This window comes from Carassius carassius, chromosome 49, assembly GCF_963082965.1.
Source record: "Carassius carassius chromosome 49, fCarCar2.1, whole genome shotgun sequence".
Lineage (NCBI taxonomy): Eukaryota > Metazoa > Chordata > Actinopteri > Cypriniformes > Cyprinidae > Carassius > Carassius carassius.
Genome location: NC_081803.1, coordinates 12,171,663 through 12,185,249, shown reverse-complemented (window position 1 = coordinate 12,185,249; position 13,587 = coordinate 12,171,663). Strand labels below are relative to the sequence as shown.

At 36.5% G+C, this 13,587-nt stretch overlaps 1 protein-coding gene across 1 annotated transcript; it reads left to right on the top strand.

Moving 5' to 3' along the window:
* The first annotated feature begins 6,681 nt into the window (after window positions 1-6,681).
* On the top strand, window positions 6,682-12,004 carry LOC132132603 (protein BTG3-like). The gene is made up of 5 exons (XM_059545043.1): window positions 6,682-6,814; window positions 7,792-7,998; window positions 8,141-8,278; window positions 8,376-8,577; window positions 11,346-12,004. The coding sequence occupies exons 2-5, from the start codon at window positions 7,826-7,828 to the stop codon at window positions 11,556-11,558; spliced, it is 726 nt and encodes a 241-aa protein (XP_059401026.1). The 5' UTR covers window positions 6,682-6,814; window positions 7,792-7,825; the 3' UTR covers window positions 11,559-12,004.
* The last annotated feature ends 1,583 nt before the right edge of the window (window positions 12,005-13,587 follow it).

Here is a 13,587-nt window from a genome sequence, read left to right as displayed (position 1 = left end):
TTCGTTCGCGAACCAGATTTCACAAACTGTTGTGTTTTGAACTCTCACGGAAGACAAGGAAGAGAAGACAATGCTGAATAAAGTCGTAGTTTTTGCTATTTTTGGACCAAAATGTATTTTCGATGCTTCAACAAATTCTAACTGACCCTCTGATGTCACATGGACTACTTTGATGATGTTTTTCTTACCTTTCTGGACATGGACAGTATACCGTACACACAGTTTCAATGGGCGGACTGAGAGCTCTCGGACTAAATATAAAATATTTTAAACCGTGTTCCAAAAATAAACGGAGGTCTCACTGGTTTGGAAATTGTTGGTTAATTCTACAGTTGTAAATGATCCGAGAGGTTACTGAATGTACCTTAACTACTTATCAGTTGATGTGAATATGTGAATGTTGACATAATAAACTGTTCAACTTTATTGTATTTATTTGTGATTTGTGAGAAAAGTATTTGATGCAGAGAAAATTATTACATTTATTTGGTAACACTTAAAAAAAAGAAGCAACATTTACATAATAATGGTGAGTAATAGTTGAAGTTGAAGTTGAAATATCTTTAATGTCCCCAAGGGGCAATTTGGTTCACAACAATTAGCCAACACGTACACATTCGCACAAAACACATAAAACCATAAGGAATAGGTAAATAAAAACATAAATACACATGTACCTATAGTTTGTTGAGAAACCCAACAGCTAATGGTACAAATGATATGATTCACATATTAATTCATTAAACTAAGTAATTCAAAATGTGAAATGGAAAGACATTCTAACATCTACTTAATTAATTCATAACAGTAAATATAACAGATTTATAAAAATTACTTGATATTTTCACATTTTAAAATTAAATTTACTTAATTACTTTTAATAAATACAAACTGCTAAGTTAAATATAATTAAGTAACATTTACTTAATGTATTCACAAATGTTAGATTTAGAGTTAAGTACATTTCACTTGATACTGGCAAGTAAGTTGTACTTGATATTACAGCAGTAAAATTTACTAAGAAAAATTGAGTGCAAATTGTTACAATGATTTTATCAAGTAAATCCTACAAGTTGTTTTTTTTATCAGCATGCCAAAGGCTCTCTGTATGGGCTGATGAAGCAGATGGGTGCACTCAGGCAACGACAGCCTCGATGTCCCTTTCCCATCCATGATCAGATTCCAATCTGACTGAAGCAATCAGGGATGGCATAGACCAGTGGTTTTCAACCTGTGGTCCGCGGCCCCCTAGTATTGCAGGTTAGCCGCCAATTACTATTAAAAGAAATAATTTTGTTAATATATGTACAAATCTCTAAGTCATAACATAATAACATAATTTCATATATATATAATTAAAAAACAAAAAAGAAATATTAAACTGTTACTATGCTTCCACAATCAGCTCGCTGGTTGGTTTAAGAATAAACCACCAATTTATCTTAGATATTTTTGCTGCATATGCTACAGAAAAACAAATTCAAACATGCATAAATGGCTGTTGTGTTTCCTCCCGACTGCTTGCTCCGCTGACTGTCTACCCGCTGCCGAGCACTGCCTGGATCTGGTTTTCCCGTTTTGCTGAACGGTGCCAGCCCGAGTTATTTTCTGTTCATTTCCAGTCCATACTAGGGCTGTGCGATTAATAGAAATCGTCATAAAATCACGATTTGAGCAATTTCTAAATCGCACGATTTTCCGCGGCCCTGACCTCCCGCAGTATGCTATCCGATCCAATCAGAATGCAACGCGCCTAGCGTGAGAACAGAGACTGGGCATATGCCTAACTCCAGGTTCACACACTGTCTGTGATGCGCCTTTTTTCCGAGCCCATGTTGAAGGATCAGAGCGTTCACACTGCACGCGGTAAATGGCTAGAAATAAAAAACGTGCGAAAATAATTAATATCTAACACATGAGCATAGAGAGAATTGTGAGCGCACAGGACGCAGTTTAAGTGAGAGGAGACACGTTTTAAGTGCGCACACTCTCTGGTTTTCTTTTGGAAATATGTTTCAAATTATTCCTGAATGCATTTATGACATATCGGTGTGAATTGGCACAGCTGTGTCGAGATGACAGTAGGGTGTGGGGTTCACCATTTGTAAATACATGATTGTTAGAACAATAAGTTTGAATATAGCTTTGTTTCATGTGTTGTTGACTTGTGTTGTATATAAACGTGAAAAAGTGGCATTACGTGTAGCCAAGTATGGTGTCCCATACTTGGAATTTTTGCTATGCATTTAACCCATCCAAGTGCACACACACAGCAGTGAGTAGTGAAGACACACCCACCCACCCACCCACACACACACACACACACACACACACACACACATACACAGATTGTGAACCCACATCAAGAGTAGTGGGCAGCCATGTTTTCTGTGGCACCCAGGGAGTAGTTGGGGTTTGGTGTCTGGCTCAAGGATCTCACCTCTGTCATGGTATACGCAGAAAGCAACAGGTCTGGGGAGAAAATAGAGTGTGAACGAGAGCGCTGGTTGATTTTAATGGAACTGTCAGGACTCGGGTTTGATCTCCCTCTTGTTTTCTTTTTTTCTCTGTTTTTATTTTTGTGGTTTTTGCCAGTGTGTTCTATTCCTTTACCACTTACTAGTTTTTTCTTTTCCTTTCATGTTCAAGTCTTGTAATTTAGTTTGTTTTGTTTTTCTCAGGAGTTTCTTTATGCTCAGCTGGTTTGTGGTTCCCTCTTTTTCTTCAGATCTCACTCATTGACTGTGTGTTGCTGACCTAATGGACTGTTACTGACTCTGGAGTTTGGATTTCCCTGTGGTTTCTGTTCACCTTTCTGGATTGCCTCACTGTTATGATCATCTTCCAGTTCTGGACTGTGAGTTTTAGATTGCCTGGATTGATCTGTCTGCACTTTGCTTGATCTTCTGTCACAGAACCCTGATGTTTCTGTGTTTTCTTGTTTTGTTTTAGTTCCTGTGTGCCCTTATTTGGTTATGTTCCTGGGGCCTGTACCATGATGCTGGATTAGCTGGCTAGCCAGGTAAATTTCAGGTTAGTTTGAACCAATACTGGGTTTTAGGAAACATGTAAGTGGCTTGGCTTTTAGCGGCATTCATTGCCATAATAACTTACATTCCACGGCTAACCTGCTCTTGGTCAGGTTATGTTCTGGGTTAGAAATCTCAAACTGAAGGTGGACCAATCTGATGTGAGAAAAGTGACACTTGTCTGACACAAAGTCAGTTTATCTTGCTCCAAGTTAAAGGTCACTAATGCTAAAAAAACAAAAAGAAGACTGGCTTTAATGATAATTACTGAGTCATTTTATATAATTATTATGATTCATATTATTATTATTATTTATCTTTTACACACAAGCAATTGTGTTTAACAGTTTTAGTTTAACAGTTATTATAAATCGTTTATTTAACTGAACAAATTCAGAGTTACAGGATTAGTTTTGAGTTGACAAAACCAAACCTCTCCAATCCAGCTTTGTTGGTAACATAATGCTGATCATCAACTTTCTTTGTCAACTCAGGCTTTGATCCTGAGTTTGTGGAGCACGTGCACATGAATGTGTGACATCACTGGTGAACAGCCAATCACAAGCCTTGCAACACAAAGCAAGTTTGATTTACTTCTTGTGAGAGACCCAGCAAGCTTCAAAACTAAAGGTTAAAGGTTTTGCTAAAGGTTAAGAGATTGAAGAATATGACAAATTTAAAGGTCATATGAAACTTGAAGGAGGACAAATAAAATAACTGATCTTGCTCTATCAGTGCAGTGACAAGTGAAACTTGTTAAGTTAATTAATACATTTGAATATATAGTGATAGAGACTCGAACATGTAAGGTCAGATTTTTTTTAAATAGTGCAATCTATTGATACTACAGCTTATTTATATTACATGTGTATATCTGTATACATTAATATTTATTAAAAAAATATTTATAATAACTGTTTTTTTGTAAATTGCTTGTGTGTAATAGATAAATAATAATAATAATATGAATCATAATAATTATATAAGTCATAAAATGACTCAGTAATTATCATTAAAGCCAGACTTTTTTATTTATTTTTTGCATTAGTGACCTTTAATTTGGAGCAAGATAAACTGGAGTGACTTTGTGTCAGACAAGTGTCACTTCTCTCACACCTGATCGGTCAATCTTCAGTTTGAGATTTCTAACCCAGAACATAACCTGACCCAGAGCAGGTTAGTCATGGTGTATATATGTTACTATGAATGCAGCTAAAAGTCAAGCCACTTACATGGTACCTAAAACCCAGGATTGGTGCAAACTAACCTGGAACTTACCTGGCCAGCCAGCTAATCCAGCTTCATGGTACAGGCCCCTGCTGTCTCCTTCACCTTGCTTTGCAACACAACCCGTTTGTTTGATTAGGGTTTGAGCTAAACTCTGCAGGAAAGTAGATCTCGTGAAACAGATTTGAGGATCACTGGGTTAGAACATACAGTCTCTGTAATAACACAAAAGACGATGCAATTTCTAAAAACTGACATGATGAGAATATGGGAATTTCATAACACATAGCCTACAAACACGATCAGTGTAAATAGGCTATATCAATGGAAAAATATTATAATAAAGCAGCATTTTGGGAGCCACATAGTTATGTTTTCAAATGTCGTGGTAACGCATTTCCGAAATTATTAACATGGTAAATTTGAAATAGGCCTTATTTACATTTATGACACCACCCAAGTTAACACTGCTGCAATGAGGTTTCATTGCTTCTGAACCAAGAGAGTAACTGATATACATATATGAAAGTGAAAGAAAGAAAGTGAAGTGACATTCAGCCAAGTATGGTGACCCATACTCAGAATTTGTGCTCTGCATTTAACCCATCCGAAATGCACACACACAGAGCAGTGAACACACACACACACACTGTGAGCACACACCCGGAGCAGTGGGCAGCCATTTATGCTGCGGCGCCCGGGGAGCAGTTGGGGGTTTGATGCCTTGCTCAAGGGCACCTAAGTCATGGTATTGAAGGTGGAGAGAGAACTGTACATGCACTCCCCCCACCCACCCACAATTCCTGCCAGCCCAGGACTCGAACTCACAACCTTTCGATTGGGAGTCCGACTCTCTAACCATTAGGCCACGACTTCCCACAAATATATATATGTGAGTACAAATACCACACACACACATATATATATGTGTGTGTGTGTGTGTGTATTTATAGTTGCTATGGTCTCCCTTTTAGCTCTATAGATGTTTACACTGTAAATTGTAATTGTAATTGTCTTATTTATTACTATTATTATCATTATCTCATTAGCTCAGTTCAGAATGTTCATCGAGAATTGTCAGACAATATCAGCTGTAACTATAAACCATCAAATGCCCAAGAAATATTTACAGTGGAACTGCAAATAAATTGTAATAATATGTAATAAATTGTGTTCGGTAATTATAAATAACAATTAATGGATAAAACAATCATATAGAAATCATTGTAGATTCATTTGAATACAAGAAACTTAAATGGCATTTGACGTATCAAACATGCAGATAATTGATACTGGCACATATAAATGTGTTGTGACAAGAACAAACCTGAGGGAAGAAATAACATTTGTCCAAGTAATTGGTAAGGTTTTTTATTTTATTTTATTTTTTATTAATGACTGAACAGAAATCATTATATTTGATTGTAGTAGAGTAACATGTATCTGCCTTTGATGTTTACAAACACTTATATTTCTGATAACACGCCCTGTTGTGTCTGAGACTGTCACATGTAAGAGCAACAGCCTGTGAGGGTCATTGTCACATCTGAGCTTATTCTCATATAATACAGTGGGGTTCTGTATTCAGTGTTGAAAGATCATCATCCTTCATGCTGCAACAGGTATTCCAGTGAGACATGTAGACCTGTAACTCAAAAAAAAAAAAAAATGAAAAAAAAAAAAATAGCTACGCTATTTCCTGTTTATATAATCATGAATCATAGCTTGTTTTGCTAATTTAGATTTCCGTTTTAATGCAGTCTAGGTTGTGAAATTATTCTATCCTTTTGATAGTGTATGAAGTTCTACCTATGTTTTAACACATGTATTAGAGAGATTCATCCTGATATTTCCTGTTGACAAAGATGTGCAGCTCAGTTCAGCACATTTATTATGACTGTAGTGTATACCCTGATGAATATTTCCTGCTGACAAGACGTGCCGCTCGTGTTGAAATTTGTCATTCTGGGTTGAAAGGTCAAAATTTCACAACACAGACACTCTAAGTTCACGAGTTTATCAATTCATCAAGCCAAGCCGATGTAACATGCTTGCCTGCAAAACACTGCTTTTCAAGCCAGAGGGCGCCATTGTCCTATTTTTAAAGATGCCTCAGTATGGTCTAGTGCGCCCCCCACCTTTATTATTTTTCCAAAATATTAATAATAAAATAAAATAAAATAAAATAAAATTAAATAAAATTAAATTAAATTAAATAAAATATTCTCCCCGAATGACTACGGGCTCATAACCCTTGTATTTCACGTTTGCTGTGATTAATTGTTGTTTGATTTGGTAAAACACTTCCATCGTATATTTATTTATGTGTATGCTCTTCTACCCATAAACATTTTATTTTACTTTGTCAATTACATTTTTTATGTATAATGAATCTTTCGCTTCACGAATCAAAAGAATCGAGTCCTGAATCATTTCCTCTGATCATGCGCACAAGACAAAATCACGTCACCCGCAGTCGCGCGGCGCAGACTCAGTTCTGGAAGTGTGTGTGTGCTAGGCAGCAGCAGTTGTCCACATGTGGATGAAAGGAAAACAAGGTCAGTATGTCTGTTTTAGTGATGTAGCGAGCTCTCGTAAAACGTATATATGTTTATAAGCATCATATATTAAATTTAAAAGTTTTCAAATTAATGGTTTTGAAAAAAACTGTCAGAAAAGCCAACCTAAAGTGGAATCGAGGCCACGTTAACTTCGGCTAGGCTACAACAAGCTAATTTCGTTTTGTGTTATTTTTTTTATGTGTCTTTTTAAACACTGAGTAAGGTATTAATATACGACAATTAGACAAGGCCGTCGTTAGCTTGTGATACTTAAGTTCATTTAGGCAACCTAATTTTTCCAGTTTGACTAACATAAACTGACCCCGTTAGTTTTTGTTCATATATAAAGATAAATACTCTTAAAATATATATGAATGAACAACATTGTATTGTATTTTATTTATTTATTTAGTTTTTGGACGTCTTTTATCTTTACGTTCTCTAATTAATTTTTCGCTAACTTGGGTATTATCTACAACGTAGCATTTCAAAATTATGACATGATTATTAACACGTAATGTGGTTTAGGGGAAAAATGATACCTGTGCTCTTCTAGACTGCTACTGGTCATGGTCTTGTTTTTCAAACGGTCGTGATGTAATCCGCGCGCCATCCTGCTGTGCTGTCCCGCCGTCTGACCGCGCGCGCAGCTTTGTGTTGATCGCTTCATGTAGTGCACACTAACGTTTAGTGTAGGCCAGTATTTTAGGAGCTTAGCCTATATTTCTGGCGCATGAAGTTTTCGAATTTGATGGGTTGATGGTTTAGAACAAAACCTGTTCTAAACTTAAAAAAATAAGTATGTAAGCAGATCTTCTATTTTTAATAAGATTAGTTTAAGTAGTAGTGATAAACTATATGAATCCTTTGATTATTCATTTCCTATTAATAAATTAATGTAATAAATGCTCAAATGTTTGGAGTCTGTTTGATTTTGGTGGTATTTGTACTCACAAAAGTCTCTGTTTTCACAGAAGTTGGACCTGAATTTCGAATGAACAGCTAACAATGAAGAAAGAAATAGCAGCGGTGGTATTTTTCCTGAAGCGGCTGGTAAAGAAGGCTGAGAAGTTAGATGGCGAAAAGGTGGACCTGTTTGTGGAGCGGTTAACGGTAGCATTACAGGAAAAGTACAAGGGTCACTGGTATACAGACAACCCCAGCAAGGGCCAAGCATTCAGGTACATCACTCTGATAAGCAGAAGTGTTCACTGACACACTAATGGCATTAATGTCATATTCTTTAGATTCACAGATAGTCACAACGGGCTGCATGTATTGCAACTCATGTTAAAATTAACTATATATTTGTATCCTGTGCAGATGTATCAGAGTGAACCGCTTCCACAAAGAGGACGCTGAATTGCTCAGAGCGTGTGCTGAGAGTGGAGTGCAGTATAAGGACCTTGGTCTGCCTAAGGAGCTCACGCTTTGGGTCGACCCTGGAGAGGTGTGCTGTAGGTAAGTTTATGCAATAAAGCTCATGTTTTTCTGTTTATTTAGAAGTGCTTTGCTGGTTTGTTTTTCTGATGCATCTTTACCTGTGAATTGGACACAGGTATGGAGAGAGGAATCATGGATTCACTGTAGCCACCTTCTCTAGTGATGATGATGATGATAAAGAGGATGTGACAAAGAAAGTGACGAGCGCTGTGGAGAGGGTCACATCAGATTACCACTCCGGATCCTCATCGGATGAGGACACCAGCTGTAGAGAGGCCAAGTACACCCCACCTCTCTACAACCACACTCCATACCAGGTACAAAATGTCTTACATTTTTTGTATTGCCTTGATTGCCACATGTACACTACTATTCAAAAGGTGCTACGTTTTTATGGTTTTGAAAGTTTCTTTTCCTTAAATTTATCACTTACTTAAGTGACATTGATCAAAAATATAGTAAAAACTGTAATATTGTTAAATTTTTCAAAAAATCTTTCCCATATGCTGATTTGGTACTCCACAATTTTTATCCCAGTTGAAAATATTTTATTGAATATTTAAATATGCTTAATATTTTAATGCTGCTGTTGTTGTTGTTTTCAGGATTTTAAATCGTTCAAAAGAGCAGCATTAATTTGAAATAGAAATCTTTAGTAATGTTATAAATGTCTTTAAGGGAATCTTTTAAACAATATAATGGTCCCCTGCTGATTAAATTTTTTTATTTCTTTAAAATAAATCTTAATTCATACTTTGAATGATATTAGGTATGCTGACTAAAACACAATATTAACAATATTTATAAAGACTTTAATTTTAATGTTACTGGGCAACAGTTTTATTCAGAAATGTTCTTATTAGATGCCTTTAATGTTATTAACATTAAATTACTGGCATGACAGTATGTATAGAGACAGTCCTGTTCATAAAAGCAACAACGTTCCTTCTTTTTCCAGTAAGATACCAGTCATACCTCAATACCCAAACTCATTCACAAACTCTGATGTCAGTCACCAGAAATTACCTTTAAACGCTGCACTGTCTTCATGCACCTAGATTAGTAGAAGTGCTTTAGTTTCACTATCTGTCCAATCTGATAACAACAGCACTGGTGAATAGAAAAGAAGGCAGGTCTTGAGCATGAGTTACAATGGTTTAGAGCTGAAACAACGAATCGATTTAATCGATTAAAATCGATTATTAAAATAGTTGTCAACTAATTTAGTCATCGATTCGTTGCTAAATAATTTATTTGCCGTAAGCGGCTTATTTCGTGCATATTTCAGATCTGCGGTGACCAAAGTGTGGCAGTAATGAGCCACCGGAGGATTTACTCAGCCAGTACAACAGGAGAAGTAGCGAATAGCCAATAGCTGGCCTCGTTTTATGTCACGTGCTTCCCGAACGGCATCTCTGCAGCATTCAGCAGGATGTGGGAGTACTTTATTTTGAGCCTTCAAAAAAGAAGATTAACCTGTAAACTCTGCACTACTGAACTGTTTAAGGGACCGTTCACATATCGCGTCTTTTGCGCGCTCATGTTCGTTATTTCCAATGTAGGCGCGCAGTATGCGCGCTCATAATGGAAGCGACGCGGTCGCGACGCACCCGTTTTTCCAGGCGCGTGCACACCGCATCGAGTTAAAAACATTTCAACTTTTCAGAATGCAGCAAGCGCACCGCGGGTCATGTGACAAGAACTAACCAATCAGCTTCATCCTTTCCCGTAACAACGTTAAAAGCTCAGCCAAGATGAAGGAACAGCTGATCATAGCTGTATATGGATTCCCATTTTGAAATAAATTTAGTAGCAGAGCTACTGCAAGCGATTTTTAGAGCTGCAAATCCATTTATCCTTTGCTGAAATTTCCGCGTCTTCAAGGAGAGAGCACGTCATGGTTGCTTAGCAAAGGCAGACGCCTCAGGGGCGCTTCTGCACGAGCGCTTTGGAAAGGAGGAGAAAGCGGTGCGCACAGTCTATGGGTGCGCCTAGCGTTTTAGGCGCGATATGTGAACCTAAGCCTTTTATTTGTGCAGATTCTCCAGTACAATGTTGTTTGCAAATGTTTAGTTGTAAAAGCTGATAACATTGCTTTTTAACAGTTAACATTTAAAGCTTTACAAACATGTTCTGTGATCAGTTTGTCGTTTACCAGTTCATAATTCAGTCGTGCAGCCTAATTATGACTGAAAGAGAGAGGTAAATGTTTAAAGATATTTGAAATGCACTTTTTTCTTCTAAGTATTCACTGCTCTTTTTCACACTGGACAACCTTCTGATGGATTTTACTTTAAATATTGAGTTCCATTCAGGTTTCATGCCATTGGCACTTTATTCGAAGGATTGTTTACAATTTCACAGCATAAGCTATAAAGCTGTTTCCCTGTAAATAATAAAATACAACGCACTGCAATCTTATTCTGTTTTATCCTTATTCTTCGTGAAAATATGTTCTGAAAGATTCCTTAATAAGCTTTGTTCGGGATGTTAAACTACTTTAGGAGCTCTAAGGACTGCCATGGTGAAAACATTATTTGAAATCTCCTTGTGAAATTTGATAGAGTATGGGTCAGTGTTTTGATTGCAGAAGAGTTTGACAAGGGATCACTAAAACATAATAAAACAACTCCAGGTATATTTGTGATGAGGATATGACAATGCAAAATTATAAAAATCTCTTAAAAATCTATGCTGAATGATAAAGACCCTTTATTAATACTTTACTTTGGGGGAAAATTGAAAAAAATAAAATATAAGTACATAAACCGATTAATCGTGAAAATAATCGACAGATTAATCGATTATCAAAATAATCGTTAGTTGCAGCCCTACAATGGTTACACGTTCGTCTAGTGCATGTTTAAAATAGAAAAACAATTAAAAGCAGCAGGACTGATTTACCAGTATTGTTTTGAGTGTAGTTTATTGAAAATGGAGCTATTTGAATGAATTGTAGATTAATTTTTAAATGGTAGTTTAGCAAAGTTTTACTTTTATTAAGATATTATGCATGACATGTATGTCGGACCATTGTTTCTAACTATTTTTGCTATATCTGCTGTCATCTTCTTTATTAATACAGCTTGCATATGCCAGTGCCCCAGTATGGCATCCTGTATCAAGGAAGAAGTTTGGCCCAGGGAAAGGGCATTACCCTCAGCGGCCACACTACATAATCCGTCCCCCTTGCAGACCCAACCATTCCTTTAAACCGCACAGCTGGGTCCAGCAGGGGTACCGTAGCAAGCACGGCTACTGGGGCAGCACTTCAAACCTAGCACATCAGCTTCAGTAGCCACTGTTTCTACAGCATGAAAGTTCTTTGGTGTCAGTGAGAGGGGTGTTCCATTGGAAAGTGTTTTTTGAAGTTACCACTAAGATGACTGACCAAATTTTTTAAAGATGTATTTTTGTAGTTCTGCTGTCACTGTTTTTTGCATTTGTGACTGGTCAATTTTTTTAAAGAATGATAACAGTAACCGTTTGCACTTTAGAGTATTTGTAGTAGAACGTGTATAAGGTAAACTTCGTACATATTGGATTAGTAATATTTCAAGTATTTAAATTATGGTAATGGAAATGTACTGTATTTATGTTATATGGAATCATTTGATAACACTTTTACATGGTTTTTGTCATAGTTTCAGTGACCAAATGTTTTATTTATTCACAGTAAAGTATGTATTGCGTAGACCACTTAAATTATGGATAACATTAAAAAACATTTTCAAGAATATAAAATCTTTGATTATTTGAGGTAACTTATGGTTGTAGTTTTCTTAGAAAGACACTAGGTGGCAGAACAACATACTATTCCAATCATTACATCTTGCGCACTTTAAATTAGGGCACAGCCAACAATACTTTGACTTGTTTTCTATAGTATAGAGCAGCAGTACTCTCTTTATAGTAGTTTTATTTAGCTGATTCTGAAGCAGTTATTTTGTGGTCTATGGAAGTTTTGCATGAACACAGAAGTAGTACAGATGATTATTTTAGAGTCAGTTCAACAAGTTCACTATGCATGCCACACCTTCCTCTGAGCGGAGCAAACTCTTCACAAACTCTGACCAAGTTTTAAAGGAAATGGCTACAATTCATGGCTGTAAACCCCACCATTACAGACTCGAAAGGAATTGCCTAGCAAATTAATTTTGCTTTTTTTCCCACACCCTTGTCTGTTAGACAACTATAGTGTGCATCTAGTATGCACAACGTGCTTGGGAAAACAGGTTGCTGTTAGTGAACTGGTCAACAGTATGTTCCATTACGATTATTTTTCATATTGCACAATACTTCTTAATTTCACATTAAGATGTGTTATTTTAATGCACTAACCCACTTTCTGGAATTACTCAAGATGAACAATTAGTGCTTAAGATGGTTACAGTTGCATTCTAAAAAAAATCAGCAAATTCATGGTAGATTAAGGACAATTATGGGTGATCATATGTTGCTATTTAATGGAATTTTATATACATTCTACACATATCAATTCATTTATTCAACTGAGGTATTAAATAGACAGCATGCTTTTTATATGATTAAACTTGCAAAAGAAGATGCACATATTACAAATAATAAATAAAGTCTTGATAGTCAAGTAAATAAAACAGACCCGACGCGCTCCAACATTATTTTCTCAAAGTAGTGCTAACAGATTTGGGCATCCATCATTCACGTATGAATCATTCGTTTGAATCCGCTCTTTTCTATAAACTGGTCAAACGAGTCAGAAATGGATCGCGAATAAGTTCAAATGAGTCTAACAGCTCTCAGCCACTGAATCGTTCGGAGAGCTTACTGAACACAATAACAACAAAGGCGATTTATTTTTAATCAATTGAAACCAAACCTGCACATGTATGCTATCGTTTGCTAACCGCGAAGAATATCTTTATTAAGCTCAACCCCTGCATTTGCCGCTTGCAAACGACTCAGTGCTGCATTTCCTATCAATAATCAAAACATTACCAATACCAACGTTACACTGACAAAACTCAAAGTACAGTTCTCCAATACCGACGAAGGAGTAGAAATGCCCCTGTCTATAATATACGTTACAAATGAAACATGAAATAATATCGGAACTGACGTCAATTCACGAGGACGAATGATGTGGCAAAAAGCAAAGGGCGATTCGCAAAGAACTAGTACCCTCAGCCTTTACGCTCAAACTCATCTTGTTCATTTCTCCCATATTCAAATATACTTATAACACATTCGCAATATATTTATAGCCATTTTGCATCTAGGTAGTGAAAGTTTGTTGTCAAACGAACTAAAATCCCTCTTCCACACAGTACCCGTATCCCTCCGCCTCC

What these genes read in the sequence shown, in the direction of transcription:
- LOC132132603 (XM_059545043.1), top strand. Translation starts at nt 7,826, where the DNA reads ATGAAGAAAGAAATAGCAGCGGTGGTATTTTTCCTGAAGCGGCTGGTA. An exon ending in AGCAAGGGCCAAGCATTCAG is followed by an intron (nt 7,999 to 8,140) that starts GTACATCACTCT and finishes TATCCTGTGCAG; the next exon opens with ATGTATCAGAGTGAACCGCT. An exon ending in CCTGGAGAGGTGTGCTGTAG is followed by an intron (nt 8,279 to 8,375) that starts GTAAGTTTATGC and finishes AATTGGACACAG; the next exon opens with GTATGGAGAGAGGAATCATG.